Genomic DNA, 25,490 nt, shown 5'->3' on the forward strand with positions numbered 1-25,490 from the left:
ATCAGCGCCAGTGCCAAATTCCCTTTAGTAATCGCTTCATGATTACACCTTTGAGATAATCAATGGCAATGAAAACATCAATATTCGTCCGAGCTGTAATGTGATTTGTAGGTCTTCATTCCTAATATAGCCGAGAAGTATTTTCATTTCTCTACAATGATTATTTTGTGGAAATATATAGTATGGTTCATTGTGCTTGGAAATTTCATAGTTGTGTCGTTAAATTTTAGAGAGCATGTAGAATGTACAAATGTACAAATGAATTTTGGTTTGTTGATAAAATCAGTGTTTTACAAGGTTTGATGGGTGAGTTCTGAGCATCACAAAGGAATAGCGTAAAATGAAACCTCTTTACGTGGACATTATGTGGTGTCACAGAAATAATATCGACAAACCATTTAGTCAATTCAGCAAATTGAGAGTTTGTGGCCTTTGGAAAATGGGCATTGCTCTGACAATTCAGTTAATTAAACAGGGATCTGTGACCTTTCAAACAAGACAAGCTTGCGAAATGTACAATGAAAGTACTTGCAGAAAACATTGCTCAGCACCAAAAGGTATCCATAAAGGTATGGATACAGAACAAGAAAATGATGGTCCTCCAGGCATTACCGTAAAGAAGTGTGCAGTAGATTTTAAACGTGGCAGGGAGAGCCCTGAAAGTGACCTTCACGTCATCATGACCAGAAACTATCCAGAGAATCAACGTTATGGTGATTGTAAGGATAATAAGCAGGAAAGAATACAGAAACTATCATATCGTTCATTTCTCAAAGCTTCTGGCATGAACTCGCAATGCATATCATTAGCTCGTGATACTCTAACTCTGTTTTAAGAAGGTAAAGTTCTTACCACAATATCACTTTCAATTCAATCATAAGTCTAAACAACACTCCCAACAGTAGATTCATCACCAAATACGTCTGAGCTACTGGAAATGTTATGGAGTCGCTGGGCTGAGAGTGATGAAGTCAGATTTACCGTGGTCAACGTTTTGGCCCGCCAATACGACTTCTATGAAACTAGGATCAAATCCTTCCAACAAGCGTTAATCATCATGATGCCTTTATGTCAAGTCTTTCCAAGTGAGGCTCTCAAATCAAGCTTTCATAAATGCAGCTTTTGCTGTGAAGGTAGTAAGGGCCCTGAAACTGTTTTCATATTTTTCAATCCCTGACGAAAATGTATTTTTATTGAATGCATAGACTTCATGCTATTTATTCTCTGTCTCGGCTCTATCTTATTGCAAGCTCTAGACATATGTTGTTTATACAAAATGGTATTCATTATTTACTGTCGGATGCAACAGAACTTGCAACAAGGATAACGCCCTTTCTCTGAACTGATACATCAAATGGCTAGTAAGAACGCTTTTTCATAAATAGCATTTCTAAATAATATTGCTGATCATCCTTCACATACAAGAGCAGCTCAATCACAGTAATGATGTCTCGGCACAGTTCTACTGACTCCTTACAATGGGCAGATGAAACTACATGATTAAGACATATATCACTGTCGAGTATCCATGGTTATAAATCCTACTCAAAAGACGGTAACAACAACAGTTCGTTCATTATAGCATGACAGTGAATCTATAGATTGTTCTTTATCTTTGTTTGAGTAACATATCATCATTACCACATTTAACCATTGATTGAACTTGCGCTGCCATAAATATACTTGGGGTAGTTCAGTAATAACTTGGGTACTTTGGAACCTTTATTCACTTAAATTCCAAATCGAAATTTAAATTAAACTGTTGTCTAAGTCGATGGATATGATCCCCTTAGAACCCTCATCAGTTAATACATGCTCATCTCCGTGTATCGTCTATTTCAAAGACATTTGCTTGATGATCCGCGGAGATAATGTTTATGAGGTATATCGAGGTAATCTTCCTGTCAAAACTTAATTCACAGCTCACAGAAGAAGAAAGGGTAAGCTTTAACCAAATGCGTTACACCAGAGTCAAACCGTCAAGTTAAATATTCAGTTGAATCCAGTATTGTATGGTATTTGACGACAGTAACTCCTAGGATTTGGTGTCTGCTCCAACAGCATTAAGACCAGCATCTGAAAACACGTCCTGACGTGCTTCCACAAAGGATCTCTGTTGTGGATCTCCCCTGACCCCAGACTTCGCTTTCAAGGAAGTTAATTCTGTCATTACATTTGTCGGGGCACAGCGCATCAAATCAGTTTACCGTAACTGCGGTGATTGTCCATACTGTTTCAATCAGCGAGTACTGATGTGGAGGAATCTATTTGAGTAGCCCTCGGCACATGCTTCATGTCCAACGGTCAGGGTTGGCAAACAACGTTGTTCACCCAGACTACAGATTTAATACCACCGAAAAAGGATTACATGACAGCTTGGTCATCAATACGTCGCAAGACCTTGTCATGACTGTGCATACTGTGCGGGAATCTACGTTAAGACTACCCGAAACACGTGCCTCTGAGCATTGCAAAAGGAATGGAGTACGTTCCACTGCATCTAATCACCCCTGCGTCAGAAGGCTTTCACACATGACACAGCCACGGAAGTGCAGGAAATGTCAAACACGGATTTGTATATTTATGTGCATTACCTAGGACATGAAGAATATGTCTGTTCTGGAACACAAAGCCAAATGGCATGCATAAATCACGCCACTGTGAATACATAAGTTCAGTTTTAGGATACTCAGCTTATCAAACAGCTATCAAATTACTCGAAAAGAAACTTAAAAGTAGCCAAAATGACTCAATTGTCAAGTTATTTCACTATACTTCATCTACGACGGGAACCCCAGAATGAGTTAATAAACCAGCCCTGAGCATTTTGACTATAATCAGCCAGATTGAGAGGTACCCTTTAAATATTGACCTTCCTATAAAGAACAATCTAACAGTTACTCTTTTCGCTGACGTCATCAAAACCAATCAATCAATCGGGTAGCTTTGAGGCTTACGTTATTAAAACCAGTCAAACAAACATATACTATAAAGCTGACTTGGTCATAACCAATCCAAAAACCAGCCAAACCAACAGGTACATTTGACGTACCCTTGAGGCTAACGTCTTAAACACCAATCCGACCAACAGGTACCCTTAGAGCTGACGTCACCATAACCAGCCAAACCAACAGGTACATTTGACGTACCCTTGAGGCTAACATCTTAAAAACCAATCCGACCAACAGGTACCCGTGAAGCTGACGTCACCATAACCAGCCAAACCAACATGTCCATTTGGCATTATCTTGAGGCTAACGTCTTAAAAACCAATCCGACCAACAGGTACCATTGGAGCTGACCTCATCATAACCAGCCAAACCAACAGGTTCATTTGACGTTGACTTCACCATAACCTGAACAAGAAACAACAATCGTCCATGGTACCCTAACCGTACATAGGTATGTACTACTGTATTAAACAGGTGAAGGACGTGCTAAACCGCAGCCCTTTAATGTGTGTTCAATGTAACGCTAATGTATTTTATTGATACGCCTCACAAAAATCAACACTGTAAACATACTCATAATACCACAATCGACCAAGCCGGAGTCTGTGTTCAACCTTGTTTGGTTACAACTGTTCAAATGAATAAATCATGCGGACTGTTTTGTCTTTAGTGTACTTGTTACAGTGGACTGTAACCTATAGCATTTAACATAAAGGGGCCCTGCCACTCATTGGACAGTTTACACGTTCATTATCAGAAACCTTTCATTTGCAGCAATCAATATAGGAAGAATGAAGCAAACATGTACAATAGAATTCGATTGTCCTTAAATGCACACGTTTTCAAATGTACTGTAAATTAGATTTTGTAGACCATGGCTCGTTCCAGCTGTCGTATAGAACAGCAAGTAACGATGGCGGCTGTTGTCGCAGGCGACGTTGCCGCAGTAGGTAGCATGGCAGGTCGTTGTGACAGGCTGCAAATCAGGCACCGCTGGCTTCCAGCTGCAAGCTTAACAGTGTTTGATGATTTATACTGACACTGACATAAGGATAACAGGTACACAACTGGATATAAGGATATATATATATATATGTCTCTCTCTCTCTCTCTCTCTCTCTCTCTCTCTCTCTCTCTCTCTCTCTCTCTCTCTCTCTCTCTCTCTCTCTCTCTCTCTCTCTCTCTCTCTCTCTCTCTCTCTCTCTCTCTCTCTCTCATTGTACCCATGTGGGGAATCGAACCCGCGTCTTTGGCGTGACGAGCGAACGCTTTATCCACTAGGCTACCCCACCTCGTGTCATAAAGACACAGGCACACATAGATGAAGGAGATATGGTTTGACTTTGACAGATGATGAGCCAAAAATTAATTCCTGATACATTTGCTGTTTTCATTGAAATACAACAGAATCAATGATTGTGGATGCAAATATATTGTGAATGAATGCCCTTCCTGATGTTTACCGTGAGAGAAGGTGTATAACGGTAATAGATACATGCAATTTTGTTATTGTAATCAGAGCCTAGGATTCTCGTGAACAGCATTACTGGTGATCAGGAGGGCCACAAGTCGATGCTTCGGGGTACACGTGGCGCTTAAACACTCCCCACGAACCTGTAACACGACTCGGTGATGAGATTCCCAGACTGAGCGAGAGACCATTGCCCCAACATCATCTCAAAGATGACGCAGACTGCTGATGACAACTCGGATCAAAGCAAAACGGGTTACATCAAAATACTGAATAGGCCCAGAGCTCAAACAGGATTCGGAATGTCAGAAGGATATTTTGTAGAAGCTGCATATCTTCACAAAAGGTTACGAGGTGTGCTAGTTTCATGAGTGGATCTTCTGCTTCCATGTATTATTTCTTTCGAACGCTACGAGATATTGGTCATGCTATAAGACCTTGAACACGGCATAACACGGTTTTTGAAAGGTTATTGATATTAGTTTACGACATGATAATGATAATGAATAATTTAAAACAGCACAGTAATGGATACCAACAACTATCCAGGGTACCCAGTAGGGCCAAAGGGGTTGGTATCTATAGGGGTAAGTGGCGGGAGGCAACAGGTTATCCTTATAGCAACTGATACGCTATTGTAGTGAGTATCGTTGAATCAGTTTGTGAAAACATGGATTTAGCTTTATTTTAAACAACTGATACATCACCGATGGTACAGTTGTCGTAGGAGTGAGTGAGTTTAGTTTTACGCCGCTTTTAGTAATATTTCAGCAATATCACGGCGGGGGACACAAGAAATGGTCTTCGCACGTTCGCATCCAAGTGGGGAATCGAACCCGAGTCGTCACGAGCGACGCATTCACCACTAGGCTAACCCACCGTCCATATAGGAGCATTGCAAAAAGAGAAATAATGACACACCCGTATAAGTATTTCCATGCCAGATCGAATGGAACAAACAAAACCAGAACCCGCGACCTTCCGCTCTCCGAGTGGTTAGAGCGTCCGCCCGGAGAGCGGAAGGTCGCGGGTTCGATCCCCGACCGCGTCATACCAAAAGACGTTAAAATATGGTACTTGTTGGTCCCTGCCTGGCGCTCGGCATTAATGGGTACAACAAGGACTGGTCGGCTCGGAGTCAGTATAATGTGTCTGAGTGGGGTATTCATGCTTCACTGCGGCATGGTATCTCAGTGGGCTAGCATTATAAAACCAGTTTAAGTCTGGGCTAGTACAAGCAGCCGCACATACACAAACACACGCATGCACGTTGTCATATGAGCGAAATATTCTCAAGCACGACGTAAAAACCCAATTTCACCTCCCCCTCACCTAGATTGCAATTCACACCTATCAGTTACCGACATAGACGTTGTTTCCTTTGTAACAGAAACTGATACCTGAACAGGCGATCAACATAGATCAACATGTTTGCTATACCTACTGAATTCAGGTTAGTGCGAATACTGGCAAAATAACGGGACAACGTGTACGTAAATACGCCTACAAATCAATAACTATATCCTGGCGACCACAGCAGTTGCTATATACATGTGACCAACATATATTTGTAATTATACGGCCATTGTTTGTGTGTAAACACGCACAGGAAAAGCATGGGAAACGTTAATTAGCTTTTTTCCTGAAAGAACGATAATTATTTGTGACGTACTCTAAATAATTAGGCAATTACCGTGTAGTATTATAGATCTGAATGAATAACCTTGCTTAATTAAACATAATTATAATAGCGTAATTTGCTAACAAGCCAGGGCGTACCTAACTCTGCGAAAGCGTCAACTTTGCAGAAATACAGTATACACTTCCAGTTACACATGGTGGAGTTTGGTCAAACGAGCCTTGGTGGACCATGGAGTTGAAATGTCGCCGTAGTGGAATTTCTGGCAATACTCAGGGTGTATACTGATGGACATAAATAAGGGGAACGTGTAATGTAACACGATACACCGTATGAACCCGAGAGGTATTAACAGTTATTGATTACCAGTGTGGTTCATCAAATTTTGTCAGCTGCAATTGTTAAGAAGTGGTGAGGTGGGATTAGCTAAGCCGGGGATCGAACTCCATTTAGCCGCGGATCCGGTCCCGTAATATTTATTAGTTGAGCATCCATACTATCGGGTTTACAGTCACATAGAGGTCAGCCTTCTTTCAATACTGCCAGGTGCCTGTCCATACTCCCTTTTATGTCAATCAGTATGACGTCATAATGTCATGACGTCATGGTTGAATGTATACACACCCTAAGATGTGCACTGTGACATCATGTCGTCCACCAACACCCTAACACATCTGCCTGACAGTGCAAGTATTGTCAAATAGACTGGCTCGTGTTAGCATTTAGGACATCTCTTGCAATATATTTTAATCAATTCATCAACTCCAACTAACACGTAGGCCTTTAACGTTTGTTAAATTAACCATTTGCCTTTGCACTGACCATGGTAATAAATACGATATCGGCCATTTGTTTTTCTCAAATAGACTGACTCTTGCAGCTCCAACGACACCATTAGGAATACGGCAATTCACATGGGTTTAGCCAGCCTAACGAATGTGTTTGTGTTTGCTGAATACAGTTCAGATAGGATTACGATAATTCAGTCAGGGGCATAGCTGACCTTTAATCCAGGACCTTTTGACCCAAATCAATCTTAGCATTACGACGCTACAAAATGGTCCCGTTCTCAAAAACTATCTTAGCATTACGACTCTTGTAAGTCTATGTTTAGGTATGGGTGCTGCGATTATCCCATCGCTAAGATCGTTTTGCACCCAGGACTGCACGTGTTCATTCAGTCGGGCTGTTTTCATCCATAAACTCTGACTTTCAAGAGATACAGCTACTGGTATCGGTTCAGCCTGCATTATTTAAACATATAATGGTAAGTCAGGCGGGCGTTAACAATCCTTCCTTGTATCCATTCATCAAGTACATTTCACAGCTATGTCCATTCATGGCTACGAGCATTCATTCAGCCATCACTGAAACTATCCTGGCAATGATTCAGCGAACCTGTGGGAATCAGTAGGATAGAAACATGACTGTCAGTATAGGTTCGTCACCACTTTAGACAGCGTTTAACCCTGAATAGTTGCAGGCCCTAAGGACCCAGGACCATACTAAGTTGCGGTACTTATCAGACAGTGTAGGCCCAATATTTTAACATGGAAATAATTCTCTTAGTTATTGGGGATGAAAAAGCTGTCGGACATAAGGACCTGCAGAAAACAGAAGCTGTGGGTCCGAGAGGTTTTCAGTCTGCTTCGGGCCTAGTGACCGACGTTAATTTCGAACGCTCACTTTAGACGCAGTTAACCTGACATTGCAAAATGTATTAGAGCCAGTCGTATGCCTTCACTTCATCATCGAGTATACATACAATACATTTATGTTCACAGTCATTACCACACAATAAACACTGACGAAGAATGTAGTTCATTCCTGATTTGCCATATCACAGCCATACCAGCTGGGTTTTGAACAACTGATGATTCAACATTGGTTCCGGAAGAAATGAACACATGATAGCTCGATTGTTGACGTCATGGTGTGTAAAGGGAGGTAACTGTTGTGGTTGAACTTCCTAGGGCTGACACCAGAGTGTCACTGGTGTTATGATCACCAACATCAACTCAAGATTCCTCTTTAAGTCGATCAATATCTCCACCTTCTCACGCTAATGTGTATTTCGATATTCCACAATGAAACATTGCGAATAAGGATGCAGATTTTCGTAATACGTGTTTGGAAAATGCCTCCAGAATTTCAACCTGATCTGTAGGTATGCTCTACGGCATTTACTTATATGTATAATTTTTGTGAGTGGCGGGGTTACCGGTAAGGTAGGACATTCTTAACCTTTCATAAACACCTGGTGTCATTACTTATTGTAAATGACTCACATTGTCACAGATATATCCTACCCACAGCTGACCTACAGAAACAACATGTAGCAAATATACCCAGTTGTATCTGACACTGTTGCAAGATATCAATAAAGGTGTGATACAGCAATATAAATCAATATCATAAATGACTTATACATAGAGGTATTATTAATGACCATGTACAGAAATAATATACATAATGGCTTGTACATTAAAGGTAGAAGCATTAAAATAACTGCAATGGTAGAAAGAAACATATATAGGTGTTTTAAATGACTGTGCATATAGCAGTATTAAATGTATATATAATACTATTATTTATAGAGGTATATATATTGTAAATATCTGTGTTTAGAGGAGCTTTATAATTTACTGTGTGTGTGGATGTGTTGTAAATGTCAGTACAAATTACAAATTACAAGTGATTATTCATATAACACGTGTTATACATGATTGCACATATAGAAGTGTTATAGAAACACACAAAATATATTTAGTATGAGCTTGTACATATATTACCAAATGTTATAACTTAAAATTCCCAACAAGGGCATTTACAAGTAGAATAAAATCAGTGCCAATTCATCATAAAATAAAATTGTATGCATAAATCCAAATCAAATTATTTGAGAATATAAAATCGTATGGTGAAAAGAGATGAAATATGCTCCACTGGTCAGTAAGAGCACTTCAAACAAAATACATAAGCATGTTCACCAACATCCACAAAATAACACAGGAATCATAACTGTGTTAAATGACAACAGAAGTAAGAGACAAAATGTACAGTACCTCTAAATCCACCGCAGCATGTTTTTTCTTGTTCCCTTCGGTGTGTTTCACACTGACGGTTGCTGAATTCATGGTGGTGTCACAATATCTTCACTTTATCCTGTTATTATACTCTATAACGGGGAGAAATCCACGTGTGTGTAGACCTAGCAATAATCCCGTCGCTGTATCCGTTAACGTATCCAATCCTACATGTGGTGCCTCGGCATCTAGTACTATGCCCGTATTACATAAGCAGGAGTCCTCGTGCGTTACGATTTTCACAATCAAATTGTCCAATTAATGCATATGTATGATCGGCAATTAAGGTCGTTCCTTCTCAATAGATGTTAAATGTAACACATACATTATTTACCGAACCTTTGGGGTTTTTAACATCTGGTCGTGGCAGGGTTCGGAGTAGTTCTGAGCCGAAACGGTTTTATATCAGCTTGTGCTACTGAATTCAATGAAATACAATGAAGTTCGTGAAAAAAAATTGCAATAATGTCATGCCATGAAGTGTTCTAAACCTCACAAAAAGTGTTCTAAACCTCACAAAAAACGAGGTGCTACTGGTAAAATGGAAAGCAAACAACTACTAGAGGTCTATAACAATGTGCAGAGTCTATCCCAAAACTACCAGTTTCAAAAAGTTTCAAAATGAAGAATTGTTTTGAAAATTCGAGTTTGTCAACAAACCTCCAAATCTAAAGCCGCTTTTGACTTCTTTCGACCCCCTGAATCTCGAACACTGACGTTCGCCGAATTCATTTCACTCTAGTATTGTGCCAACATGAAACTCATCCAATGCTAGATCCAAGGTACAAGAACTGGCTCAAGAGTCACGACTCCAGTAAATGAAAAGGTGGTCTATTGCCAACTCGCATTTGACCGTTCCCTGATGATCCAGCGATGATCACATATATCGGAATTGCCACCTCTGAATACATCCACTATTCTCCAGCATCAATTCCTCGTGATCCTAAACACTCTTGACGTCTTCAGTGCCAAAGGTCTAGATTATTATAGGTCCTTCCACGTGTATAGTGAGGGAAAAAATCCAGCATGCTTGTATACCAGTACCCTACAGTGTGTGGTGTCCTTCGATCCAATCCAAGCTTCGCGGGACAGGCTTGTTGCTCGCGTAGCGAGCTCGCGCTATGAACGTGAATACAGACAGGGACAGTAGCTGATTATCTGCTCGACCTAATCCTTCAAGATACTGGCACTCAGGCTGTTAGAAGCGTCCTCAACAGTTAATCCTCTCTGACTCGGGTATCATTGCTCCACATAGAGCTGTTCACATCTGCGGGCCTGTTCTAGATATCCATTTTGATGTATACCATTATAGTGTAATTGTTGCTGATCGATCCTTAACGCACAGGTGGTATGCCTGTTGGGGAATCAGTTGTGTGTGTTCAGTATGATTTCAGCATGTGCCTGTTACCTGACATAATTTCCTGAAAATATAACGTTGACATATTTCTCGTGCACACTGACAACATTGAAACATCGGATTCCTGGAAATAACTAGTTCAACCGAGATATGTTTATAGCAATCTTAATGATGATTTACTCAACAACACGGAAATGCTGTCTTGTCAGTGATTCCTTCTGTGACATTCCAGCTCTTCGGGGATATATATCATCTTCTCTCTCGTGTATTTCAAACGGGATTTTGCCAAGAGATGAGTCACTTCTTTCTAGCAGATATGCAGATTTGTCGGTAATTCCACAGAGAAACAATGCTCTTATTAACACTCACGCTGTTTGGGTGTCCTGCTTGCGCTTCACTGAGATGGTCAAACAAGAATCTCAGGTGGAAGCGAATGTAGTGCTGTTAGTTATGAATAATCCACATGTCCGACAGTTAATGAGGCAAAGCATGTGGTCAACTGCAGTCATTGTCCACTGTCTCATACAGAGGTCAGAGCCAAGATCTCATTAACAGTCTTACAGTGATCTGTCATTGGAATCCAGGTACTCGGACAAGGACGCTGCGATACGCCATTTGTTTATACAATCACACACGAAGCTCCGCATCTCATTTCCGCCCAATCTATATATTCTTCACTCAAATATTCAAAGCTTTCACATCTTTAAAATTTAATGTTTCCCCCGATAGTAGTCTTGACAATGGCAAATGAACTACCTATGGAGTCAGTATTAAGTAAATGGTCACTGGGAGGAGACGGATCAATGGGTATTTGTTTGAACTGTTAATGACTTTTGGAATACTTTTCAGTGACTCGGGGAATTCTATTCCAGAATGAATGAATCTACCAGTAATCAAGATCATTGTGTGAAGGCTGTCCCCTGCCTTGTAACCCATGGGACCCTTCATGACGTATATGCGATACCAGTCGCATGCAGCACGGGATGTCCCGCAGTGCCAATACATTTTGAATAGTTACAAGAACCATGAATTATGCATTAAGCAGTACAAAAATAGAACTCTCACACACACCTGCTTACCTGGCAACAATTAAAGGTGTCGTGTAAGGTATACAATACCACACTCTCTCTCAAGTATATGCTTTTAGAATATAGTATACGCCCTTATTAAAACATTTGCACATCGATAGAAAAGTCATGACACGATAAAATGTCTGAAATTTCACCTTGGTGGCGCCATCCCCATTTTCTCGAAATGAAACATAATTTACGTTATTTTTCTCTTTCTACTTCTCGGGTACGTTCCAGATGCCCTATAGTTACATTTCAAGTGCGTCCCCTGCATGTAAGTGTCAGTCAGTTTGATCATTGTATGGGATTGTATGGACGATAGAACATAGAAGAGTCTTATTTTAATTTAGCTACATTCCAAGCAAACAGCGTCACTTTCACCATGAATGTAGTCCAGGGCCTAGATTTCCAAAGCTCTCTTAGCGCTAAGACAGTCGTAAGTGCCATTCATTAACATTAACTTACGACTATCTTAGCGCTAAGAGAGCTTCGAAAATCTAGGCCCAGGTATGCTTTCAGAACCAGGTAAGCTACAGCTATCGGTAGTGACTAATAATGTGAATATATCATGATGCCATCCCGTTCTAAACGTTACTTGTTTGAGCAGTCGCTGCGGGCTATTTCCTCGAGGTGCCAGTAATGTTTGTTTCGCATGTCATGGAATACTAATATACAGTGTAGATTGATCACGTAGATGGGGTCGAGTTTGAACTAATAATGACATTAGGAAAGTTTTGAATTTGTCTCTTGGGCTTAGCAGATTGAGGTGATTGCAGATGGAGCATGAAAGTCGTGTTCTGTACTCATTATTGAGAGAACTACCCATCACATTGCATTTCATTACTTTAATATTTTGCATTGCATATGTCGCCGATAGTGGCTGTTTTCAATTCAGAAACTTTCTGTTTCCACATCCTAAATTACAAACATAACATCAATAATTGCTTGGACAGGTTCTACAGAACGTCCATGAACTCTAGTTAATAAGCATCTTTCCAATAAAACGTCTTCAGGCACACCCGGAATATCTAGGAAAACATTAACTGTTGGTATCAGAATATATCTGATGTCAAAATATCTCGTTTTCAGTTATAGGCAAGGTTGTATTAAATATCAACATATTAAACAAATATGAAACAGTCGATACTGTTCAAGCTCGATTTAATCGTTTTGGTTGGAAACAGGCCCATAAAACACGCACAACGTGTGTGGAAAGCATGACCTTGTTAAAAGGAATAACACTCTAATTCACAGATGTATTCAGTGTGCCTCTCAGCATGACTTATCAAGGTGTATATTACATTAAAGTGCATAGGAGGATCCAGGATTTTCAAAGGGGGTCGTACCCCAACCCCGAAGTCCCACTCCCCTTGGCTCCGTCAATGCAAAACGTCAACTTTAATGTGGGTTCGAACCCCCTGAAACCCAAACCCCCCACCATCCGCCAATGAGGTGTATCATACACAGTTCATGAACCAGTTATTTCCTTCCATCTATAGTCATGACTGCCCCTGCAAGGTATGTGTGCAGTCTATTTTTATCTTCCGCAACCGTGACATCGCCAATACCGTTAGAACCAGCCTAGAAGGAGAACTGTCAATAAACTGTAACGCGATCCTTCTTGAAGCTGCAACAACGCCATGGTTAGAAAAGCAATGTGTCAAAATTAACATTCCAGACAGGTGACGGAACTTTGCAGCATCGTCGTGTGAGAAGCATTAACCACCCTGTCATGCCGTTCAATATAATCAGTGTCTGGTGACAACCAGCTGTGTCACGCACTCATACCCGTAAGAAATCAACAGTATGAATGTTGTACAAGAACACTCAATAGAATGCCTGCTTTAGGAATTGATTCCCAATTATTACACTTTCGAGGAATCGGTTGCCTCAGTAATGCTCTTGCTGGCAGTGTAAAGGTAACTTGTAGAAGCGGTTTGCAATTAGCTGTGGAATTAATGGTTGCTACCATTTGTTGGATGACGTTTCGCTAGATAATTACGGCCTGTGGCTTCAGTAATGCTAGGTACACACTTCGTACGGGGACATGCGGCTGCCTGTCAAATTACACCTTCGCTGTACTGTGTCTGATCCCCAGGCCGCCAGATGCGGTTGACGGACCGGGGATTAGACGCAGTTAGGGAGGGCGAGGGGGGATGGGGAGTCGCTGCAGCAACGATGTTGTCTCCTTATGCAGTCTTACTGGGGGGTCACCTACATGCAGCTGAAGTCAGCCTTGTATTGTTGATTAGAGGGCACGACCAACGTCCGATACCTGAGTTTCGGTTAATTGAGTTCAACCACTTTCTATACACGTCTTGGCAAATCACTATAATATTTCGTATCGTATAATTATCATCACTAAATTTTGGATAAACAGGTGTCATAATAAATCTATGTTTACATAAATGTACGGTAAATTACAATTTACACTTGTCCGTATACATTATCATTATCCGTATCCGCAAAAACACTTTTGTAGAAACTACACCCTGGGATCTGTATCTATCGGCATCCATACATTTTGAACACGTGTCCCGCATCCGTTTCTTTTTCGATCCCAGACCCAGTCTTTGCGGATACGAAAGGGCCTGCAGATGGAATACTTCCGGTTGTGACGTCACATTATAACGCAACCCCCGTGGAAAACGTGATGCAGGTCAGCATCATCGGCTGGCGACACGTGTGGAAACAACCACAGACACGTGTAAGCGTAAATTCAACCATTTATTCAATAGAAAGGCCACTGGCCCACGTATAATACATTTCAAACAAATTTTGTTGTGACATTTTGATACACTTTATATGAATTTACATATCGAGCTGTAATTTTCTCTGTAGAAGAGCTTCCTTGATTAACATAGCACAATTGAGAAGCATAAATGATGACAAGACACCCAACAAATTTATATATTTCTGAACAGAGACATTTGTGCAATAATAATGCGGGAGATATTTTAATCTTATGCTTTTGTATAAGGGACTTATAAGGAGGAAATGATATTCATCTTCAATTTCCTGTAATTCACACACTTGACAGATAAGATCCTTTCCTCAGGCAGCAACCCTTCCCATCTTCCCGTGTTGATTCTTAGCTGTAATTCGGATGAACGTAATAAAAACAATAATCTTCTTAATTCTTTGTTCTTGACAGTTGATAGATAAACCTCTGTACTCAGAACGAATGTAAAGTCTTTGTAATATGTCATTCTTCTTGATGTTGATAGCAATCTTTACTCCTTTGTTTACATGTAGTTATGAAGTTTGGAATATCGCCGACAACTTGTGACATCCAAACGAATCCAAAACCGTACTTCAAAAGAAGTTCTCTTATATGACTGGCCCATGTTCTTCTGTTGCTTGAATCCAGATTAAACATCATGGTATAACGCTGTTTCAGGTGTCTGTTTGACGGTAGCCGTAGTATCTTGCACCAGTATTTAATACACCTTGTGTGGTAGTCGACGTACAATGCCTAGCGTCCACAGTCGCCGAGTGCCACAACGTTAGAGACGTGATTCCCGGATGAAAGAATGAAGTTACAGAAGCTTGAATGAAAGTGTTCCACGATATATCTTCGTTCGTACCTCCAGATTTCTGATCCATACAAAATGATTCGCTTGATCTGAACGTCGAATATACGTAAACGTAAATACGGATTACTGTCACGGGTAGGGTTAGGGATACGAGGACTCAAACAACTTGGTGAACGCTGTTATATTTTCTCATTGCAAGGGGGCGGTGGGGTAGCCTAGTCGTTAAAGCGTTCGCATGTTAGGCCAAAGACCCGAGTACGATTCCCCACAATGGGTACAAGTGTAAAGCTCATTTCTGGTGTCCCCCGCCATGATCTTGCTGGAATATTGCTAAATACGGCGTATAACTAACTTCACTCACATTCCCTCCCCCCCTCCTCCCCCATTCATTACAAGAACATGTATGTTATCAGTTGTGATTCACAGAGTATTTACTTGTGGTTTTATATATTTGCACCCGGGAATCAATTCGTAAACCATAAACCATTGTTGATTTGATTGATGTACGTTTCTCATTATAACCATTGCAACGTACACATCGACTCATTCTAAACTTGGCATGAGTGATCGCAGCAAGATTCTCTTTTCATCCGCGATATATTGGCATTAACATAATTACTGGGAAAAGTGCGCCTAACAGGATGTCCATGATTAGTCCAGATCACGTGTTCTGTGAATAACGGCTCAGACCCACATTCATTAATACAACACTTATATATCCCTAACATCATACAGAGCATGCAGCTCTGTGACTTTCAACGTATTATGTTTCCAGAGAAACCGTTAAGCAGTCGTCATATTTCCATGTCATCTTTTTGTAACCCGGACAAAGTAACCTTATTAACAGACAAACCGACATCAAATCAATTCCTGTAATTAATTATTAACTGCCCTAATGACTGAGCGTCCTCCTGCGTGGTTCTGATGTTTTCCCAAATGTGTTGTTCATGCAATTAAAGACGCATGTGTACACTACGAGTTGTACCTACTGATCGGAAATCCGCTCCAGAGCTTACAGAGAGTGCGTCTACCTCTCGTACATGGAAGCTTAATTGTCTTTGAGTACAGGAGTCTGAGAGTTTGGTTTTAATTACAAAGATATGACAATACACCGTGTCTGGGTGTGTTTGTGACGTGGGTTAGTAATGGGGCACGTTTTTGTGGCTTTGTTTTTATGTTAAGAATATTTGAAAAACATACTGTAAAAAAAGAAAGGCAAAAGTGGTTTTCAGATGTATAGACATTATGCATCATATGAATAATCAACAGATCATAATAAATTGTTCAAATTTGGCACAAGTCATTGTCACTGACCGAGGTTCATCTTGGCATTTATGAAACAATCAAACGTCAAAGTGAAGGTCATCTGTTCTCAATATTTTGCATGGACCCCATGAGAATCCAGAATTGTCTGTCATTGAACCAGTAAGATTACGAATTGTGGCATGGAAAATGTTCGCCCAACCTTCTTGCTGTGCTTTATCAACTGACTTGATCGCGGATGTTGCGGTTCCGGTTCCTGAAAAGGCCGTTTTCTGTTCCGTACGTCTTAAGTCTCTACGGAGAACCCGTGAAGATCCCGGTTAGAATTGATCTTTAGCAACCCATGCTTATCGTAAGAGGTGACTAACGGGTTCGGGTCAGGCTCGCTGACTTGTTTGACACATGCTATCATATCCCAGTTGCGTAGATCGATGCTCATGCTATTGAGCACTGGTTTGTCTGGTCCAGGCTCGATTATTTACAGACAGCGGCCATAGAGCTGGAATATTGTTTTCACTTTTCACTCGCTGTACAGTTGTGATGACAGACAGCTAAAAAAAAAAACATAACCCAACATTTCATGACGCACGTGCAATTCATGTCGGTGGGTTTGGCTGCCACGCTCCCCACTACTCAGTATTTCTCGCCGTAGTATTTTCTACCCGCCTAACTCACTCCCGATGCATGCAGGCATGAGAAATTCATTTATTTGGTTTAAATTTTGTATGAATATCAGCAAACCTCTGTCAGGTATTTCCAATTTTTCCACTTTTGCGTGTGTGTATTTTGCAGAGTATACATTTTTTTATATTTCAACTTCTATTATATATAGTTCGCTGTGCAGCGTTCAGACACACTTCATTATTCATTTTCAAGAAGAAAAATCTAATAAAACAATTATCCGAGAAATGAATCAAAAGGATCTACTCAGTATGACAAACCGGTTGAGGCTGTCGGTAGGGCTGATGATTGACGATTATGGTTGAAAATATATCCCTGGATGTAGAGATTTTAAACAAAATGACCCGACTTTGAATGGCGAAGGAAGGTCAACTTGGGTCAGCAATAAAGATACATATAAAAGTATCAGCTCGAAACAACACCAAAGACTGTCTCTGAACACGAGATCGGGATGTATCGATGACGCATGCACCGATTCGTGCACGTAATATATCACAAAAAACTAAGGTACCCTCAAAACCAATTAAAGCATTAACATACGGAAAGGAACGCGTGGGATGTATACATGATTTCATAAACATCGTATGCATATGGATGCAAATATATGGAAAGAAGAAGTGTCTACTAATGGTCAATCATATTATTTGCATATGTATATGGCTGTCATAGTGCTCATAAAATCGTATCAGATCAATAAAAAACTCGATTAATCCCAAAAAATCAGATAGGATATAGACATTTCATCTCATTAGAATATAGAAAGTACTCTTTTTTCCTCATTATAAGAAGAAAAAATAAACAAAACGCTCACACCAGGAACATGCACTGGTATGGATTTTAAGATCTATTGCACCTCAGCTACTGAAAAAAGTGAAGAAGAACCAGTAAATCCTGAAAAGAAAGCAGTCAAGGATTGATGTGTTAATCACATATCCTATCAGCTTCCCCCTCCCTCGAGCACCGCTTGTCTCTGTTTCTGTGATGGAGTGACAGCAGCTTATCGATCCGCCAACGACCAACCTTCCACTCTCTCCCCGTCACTATCGGGCTCCCGTCACCCCCCGCCCTTCACAGCAGTCACGTACTTTGTGTTGTCACGCCGAGTCCCCGTTATTAAACGTCGCAAACCTAAGTTGCACCATCATCAGAGGCAACTCTTCTCCTCACATCCGCCTCCTAAGTTAGAAGTGTTCGAAGAACCTACACTTCTAGACAGCAATTCCCGAGGGACCTGAGATAGACCATTTAGATGAATGTGGAAATTGTCTGTTGAACAACAAGTGATTTTCTAATTGATTTGAATCGAGCTGATGCCTGCCTGGGATTATTTACCTGGCGCGTTCATCCGCTGAGGATTGCGGCGTGCTTTAAGAGTATTACACCAAGCGAATTGGGCATTGCCACGAAGATCCGTATATAAAGGGCAGGAAACAGTTACTGGACAATGAGTCTCAAGTTGTCTCCAAGCGAAGACAAAATGGACATGCTGACACCTATACCCATGAAACGTCTGCCTGCCATGTTTCGATTTTCTCCATCTCTCAAGAGGGGAATGAGTGGGCTGGATTCCACACTACCACAACAAGTAGTTTGGTTATATCACAGCGTGTCATTATCAACTTGTGGGTAGAAAGCCCCAAATGCCTCTTGTCATCGATGTTGATGTTACCGGAAGGGAAGGGCAGTCTAACCTTTTTGGCGAACACATGGTGTCATTACTGATCTTCAGTGGTACCTTTAGCATATTTGCAAAGATATTTGCCCTTTATGAAATCTGAGAATAGTGATAGGCATTCGTCCATTATTTTTTACTTATTATGACCTTCGTGTGATACTGACACTTGAATGACAGAAGACCGTGTAGTCCCGGCATTAAAGGGAGGCAACTTAGCATGCAGCAAGCATGTTGTGACCACTGAGCCACCTAGATCCCAGTTTTACAACCACATGTGGAGAAATATCGGGAACGTATATCATGACGTGTCGGACTGGTGTCACCAGGGAAAGACAAAGTGGGTCATATGATCATAAAATGTGTTCTAAATACGTGAATTTACTTCTTTGATGGGTGAAACGTCGAAACGTCGAAACGCCGCCTTTCACAGAATAAAAGAAGTTGGGTATCCATAAAAATTAATTGGTATTTAGTATTTAGTTGAACAGGTTATCAACAATCCTATGTTTACACGATAGATCGGCAAAGATGACATTATACTATGAAACAGATTATATTCAGGTTACAAAGGTTTCATTACAATATGTCCAGAGAAAGAGGTCACAGTTATTATAACCAAGTTTCTTTAAGGCATCATTGCAATGTAGCCTCCGCTGTCACAGTTAGCGACACATATATCATATTTGCTTTCTGTAAATATACCAGTTATCGATTTACTGCAATAGCATATACTCAGGTAATAGGGCTTGGAACTCTGAAAGAAGTGGAGCTCGGGTTTTGGTATTCTGGTTACATACGTGACCTTTAAGTAGGTTACCTTGTGCAATCACCCTGCTCTATCACAGCGCATAGATCACACAAACCAGTGGCTGATACCGTGAGTATGGGTCCTCGTTGTACCATATTACTTAAAACTCGGTTCGACAACTGATTGCTCCATGTGGTGGGGCGAAGTCTGAGTTCATGGATTCGGGAAAGTCTGATTCAGCGGTACCTGTGCCATTGAATTCTACGAACTGTTTACAGACCGACTGTCATATTGTTGAGCGCAGCGTTTAACAAGAAATGAATGAAATATGCATGAGCAAAAGAACACTGTCATTGCTAAAGAAGCTCACCTTTATTAAATTCTATAAAACGTTAAAAATATTCAAAACATTACTTTACAGCAGCGAGCACAAAAACAATCGTGCGTGGAATTAGACATGCAATTATATGAATATATGTTTCAATGCATACGAGCTTTTAACGATTACCCAAAGGCAGTTATCAAGTAAAAACTGATACCATCTTTATAATTTTACCATTTAAATAATCAAAAACGACAAAACCCTCTCCAGATGCATATAAAACCTCTGCTAAAAGCAGAGTCGACTGTACAATTGCATGTAAAATATGATTGACTGAATGCGTTGTTGCGACACATTACCCTGAGGCGTTTGACCATGTTATAATGCAAAGTGAATAAGATGTAAAAGGAACATTTCCAAACCATGCCGGCATAGTCCAAAGGAACTGGAATAATCCAACTTCAAGAACTGACTATTATGATGGAACTAAGGGGGGAAAGGGGGATATAGTCTCCCTTGCAATGACAATGTTCCTTCCGGACATATGAACATTTATAAGAGGAGCTTCATGTGATTATAAGAAATCGCTATTAAAAGCCGGCAACCATATCTACAATCTGATACCATACACATGAATGAGATCACATAAACAGTCGTGTAAAATCGACATCAGCAGAACGCCGACTTGCTTCTTATTATTGTTTAAACACATTATAAAGGACAATGCATTCGGATAACAGGGTGTTTTTAAATGTTTATAGCGAACGAGTTAAAAGAACTGTAGCTTGAATGCTAGGATTTTGAAACATATATTTTCATTAATATACTGATGGAAACAAATAAGGGAACACATGAAAGTAGACATTTTCCTTAATTATTCCCAGATTTTCACCCACAGTGCAATACAAAGCTTGCAAAGAAACCTGGAAATGAATACAGGAACAGCTATACTTTCATGCGTTCCCTTATTTGTTACCATCAGTATATTTTTGTTTTTGGGTTTACAGCAACGTGCATGATATCTAATGGGGAATGCGTGTTTCTTAAAACCACCAAAGAAATGTGAGATGATATATATCAGCAAGAGCTGAGAGATGCTGCATAGTACACCAAACATTCTGCTCGCAGTTTATTAACGTTAATACACGCATGGCCGATATTGACATCCTCATACTGTTAACATCCCTCTCCATTAATCCTCACAGATACCTAATCCAGATGAGTTACATTAAACGGTAGTACACGGTTGACCTACAGAGCAACGGCACTTATTCTAAACACTAAACCCTGATCTAGGTCACGAACATGACCTAGTTATCATTGCAACTGTGGCATAGATCCATCCCTTTAACGTACTGACGTGAAAGCTGATGTTTAGTGATGCAGTCGGTTGAACCATATCTACCACCGATATGTCCCTTGAGCTACCGGACCCGACAATGGACACCGTTACCATAGCCACTTGCTGCCCAGATGGACATTGGTGTCTTTTATTAGGTGATCTTTCTCCTTCCGGTCAGTTATAGGCTTATCGTCAAGGCCGAAACGTGTTGGAAATGTTTCCCTGTAGACTTAACACGGTTATTTAAATATTCAGGGTCTTCAGACGGCTTCTGGCATACATCATGCAGGAGCTTCCAGCTCTGCTTTCACCATTAACACAGTCTGTAACACGAGTCTTTTTCTTAAATATCTTAAATTAATCATCATTACGTTTGCTAGACTTACACAAATAGTCAAATACCACACTGACTCAGTGACCATATCGTGAATATTGCCAGCACGAAGAATTTTGGTTTAACAGTGACATTGGTAACGCAGTGATGTACGGTACAGCTTTGAGACGATCTAGCTATCTACATTCGTTTTGTTGACAACAAAACCGTTCAAGTCTGGACCGAGATTGGATTACCGCTGGAAAAGGAGGACCTACATCACACTAATGGTGATTGTTTGAGTGTAGTATCATACAGATGTACTGTCCACACATGTGGTTGATTTGGTAGCCTCATTACGTTCTGCCTACATAAAGAGAGACGAGGGACAACTCAACTTGGAACATATACCTTTGTTTGTTGAATGGCCGAATAGTCTTCAAAATCAGGGCACTATTTTATGTTTCCCCGGACTTTACATACATACTAAACATTTAAAACAGGAATATGCTATACATTAAATGTATATCATGACGTGTCGAACTGGTGTCACCAGGGAAAGACAAAGTGGGTCAGATGATCATAAAATGTGTTCAAAATGCGTGAATTTACTTCTTTGATGGGCATTCTAGAAGTTGAAGTGAAACGTTGAAACGTCGCCATTCACAGTACAAAAGACGCTGTATATCCCTTTAAAAACTTGTCATCATTCTTCTGCGTGAATATAGTATTTAGTTGAACAGGTTATCAACAATCCTATGTTTACACGATAGACGGGCAAAGATGACATTATACTATGAAACAGATTGTATTCAGGTTACAAAGGTTTCATTACAATATGTCCAGAGAAAGAGGTCACAGTTATTATAACCAAGTTTCTTTAAGGCATCATTGCAATGTAGCCTCCGCTGTCACAGTTAGCGACACATATATCATATTTGCTTTCTGTAAATATACCAGTTATCGATTTACTGCGATAGTATATACTCAGGTAATAGCGCTTGGAACTCTGAAAGAAGTGGAGCTCGGGTTTTGGTATTCTGGTTACATACGTGACGTTTAAGTTTAAAGGAACATATACCTTTGTTTGTTGAATGGCCGATCTAATAATCTTCAAAATCAGGGCACTATTTTATGTTTCCCCGGACTTGGTACTACACATTTAAAACAACAATATGCTATACATTAAATATAAGGTCACGATTCTCCTACATGTTAGACTGCAATATGGTAGACAATCATTTCACTTCTTTAACGACGATTTCCGTTACATTATTCAGACGACGCTTTGAAATAGCAATTGATTATGTACATATTTATGTTCTCTCCTGAACAAGTACAACAGATAAAAGCGGTATGGCAACACTTTATATCACTGACTGACTGAGTTTGGTTTTACGCCGCTTTTAGAAATATTCCAGCAACATCACGGCGGGGACACCAGAATTGGGCTTCACACATTGTACCCATGTGGGGATTCGAACCCGGGTCTTCGGCGTGACGAACCAACGCTTTAACCACTAGGCTACCCCACCGCCCCACACTTTATATCAGAACTTATGTGCATGAAAAAGCTAAAATATAAATTCAGGTCAAATTTAGTTATACTTAAATCTGTTTAAATGTATAGGTTAGTTAAAAATTAATTTACATGTAAATGCCTGTTACAAAACTTTAATTTGTCGTTCTGAATTTATCCACTACGCTTACGGTTGGAGGCTTAATACTGTAACGAAGACAGTTCTAACATTATTTTCTGAAATAAACTTTAGATATGTTACAGTACTTGTAAAAATTCAATTAAGATTAAAGAAATGTAGTGGGAATGATTTTGACTTAACGAAGCTTTGAAAAGGTTTGCAAGTGATGCGCTCTTAACAGTTTGGCAAAACCTTCACACGCGAACAGTGCCGACAAACATGGAAACATAACCAAGACGAATCTGGAATTCATTTCTGTAGCTCGTCATAGATTGGGCCAGCAGCGTTACAAGCCGTTCACCAAAGGTCATAAACTGGTCCTTACGTTGGTCTAGGGAAATGATCAGTCGTACCGTGGGGTGCCTAGTGGAGTGATTCTTATCCAAAGTTATCTGATGACGAAAGTTTGATTCCTACAAATTGTGGATCCCAATAACCCTGTAAAACTTTACTCACTTACAAGGAACATTCGGTGTCTTCGACTGGATCCAAAAGTCCAACTCTGAACTTGATTTTGTTAAAGATATAATTAATTACTAATGGTATACTTCATACCGGTATAGTTCCGATCTAATATACATTTAACAAACACGTTAACTTCCTCTGCCTTTAACTGACCAGTGGCGTCAGGCTCTAATAAACACTTGTTATCTTATATCATGTGTATAAAACTCTGATATTCAGTAAGCCATTCATATCAATTTCACTCCTATTTTGCCTCGTACGGATAATAGAGACTGGTTATTCTCTGGCGTTGACCTGTTAATGTACATGTATATTGATAATGTATTCGACCTGCCACTTACTATTTGTATAAGAAATAATATTATGAGCGTTATTAACAATATTGAGATATATAATAGTACATGTAGATATACGCCAGGACATAATTCGAACGTCAAGGGTCAGTGCCACAGGAATGTTAGGAGACTATCTGAGTTGACTAAAAGTATACTTTACATCATAGGTTAAAGGCAGAGTCTGAACTTGATTTTGTTAAAGATATAATTAATTACACATTTGACAAACACGTTAACTTCCTCTGCCTTTAACTGACCAGTGGCGTCAGGCTCTAATAAACACTTGTTATTTTATATCATGTGTATAAAACTCTGATACTAGTATTCAGTAAGCCATTCATATCAATTTCACTCCTATTTTGCCTCGTACGGATAATAGAGACTGGTTATTCGCCAGGACATAATTTGAACGTCAAGGGTCAGTGCCACAGGAAAGTTAGGAGATTATCTGAGTTGACTAAAAGTATCATTTACATCATAGGTTACTAAATTGGAAATTATCACACTAAAAGAGATGTATTTGGGAGCGTTTATGTGTGAATGTTCCTCACTCCTATTGCACGTTAATGGACCTTACAAGTGAAATGATGACGTCGACGTGGATGTATAACGTTATACCACCCGGGGGATCTGACGGGGATTATGCCAGCGAGGGAGAAGCTCCGAATGAATTGTGAGCGTCCCAATACCCTTGTGCTGGAATAACTCGATGCCATTCCTGCTGACATGTGGTGTATATTAGAGGTACATGTATCCACGCGAGACTACACATTGCACAACATCCACAAACAGCCACGTTCCACGGTGGGTCTCAATTCATCATATCGCCATAGGGGTTAAAACGTTGGGTGGAATAACATCCCGGTCTCTACACATGTGCATTTTGGTAATTCTCAAAGCTGTTCGGTTGAAGCAACATGGCATCATAGTAAAGCATTGATGAAAACAATATGATATGACATAATCCATTGATCACATTGTCACTGAAGACGGGTCTGCCGTAAGTGCCATATATCACACTGGAAGCGAGAAATATAAAACCACCTAATTTATGGATTATCTATTCCTTCACAATATATTGTGTATTCGATCCTTCACAGATATTCCGTATTCGTTTCAGTTTGCCCGCTTTTCTTAAAGCTTTGTCAGCTTAAAGGGGAAGTGTACACAAAAACTACTTTTTTTTCCTTGCATGAAATGCAGTTTTGAAATGAGTAAATATCCATGTTTGGAAATATGCACTCATCTTTTTTCATATTAATAGTTGGAACCTCAAAATACATGTGAAAATGGTGCGCCGTTATGAGGCCTTAGATTTCAGACCTAAATAGGCCTGAGTTACCCCCCTTAGATATGACGTAATGACGCAGGTCGGGAACGTTTACGACTTTGCTGAATCAAAAGAAGGTCATACCGCTGGCAAACGTACAAACAATCGCCGGATCCTGGCATTCCAAGAGAGGCAACTCTCCACCGCGAATTGCGGTGACTCAAACCACTGGGCTATACATGACAAGCCACAACCTACCCCGTACA

At 40.2% G+C, this 25,490-nt stretch overlaps 1 protein-coding gene across 6 annotated transcripts in view; it reads right to left on the minus strand.

Moving 5' to 3' along the window:
* LOC124264135 (dipeptidyl peptidase 4-like) overlaps nucleotides 1-25,490 on the minus strand; it is a 541,860-nt gene that overhangs the window by 278,743 nt on the left and 237,627 nt on the right. Inside the window, exon 1 of one of the 6 annotated variants that reach the window (XM_046698862.1) lies at nucleotides 9,808-10,445. The exons of 4 other annotated variants lie outside the window; for them this stretch is intronic. In XM_046698862.1, coding sequence (XP_046554818.1) covers nucleotides 9,808-9,879 — 72 coding nt within the window. In that variant the 5' untranslated portion in view covers nucleotides 9,880-10,445. Of the gene's footprint in view, nucleotides 1-9,126; nucleotides 10,446-25,490 lie in introns of those variants that run through there. One more of the 6 variants, XM_046698861.1, reaches the window with a different exon arrangement.

The sequence above is a fragment of the Haliotis rubra genome, unplaced genomic scaffold (genome assembly GCF_003918875.1).
Source record: "Haliotis rubra isolate DU_JTF1 unplaced genomic scaffold, ASM391887v1 Scf91, whole genome shotgun sequence".
NCBI classification, from domain to species: domain Eukaryota; kingdom Metazoa; phylum Mollusca; class Gastropoda; order Lepetellida; family Haliotidae; genus Haliotis; species Haliotis rubra.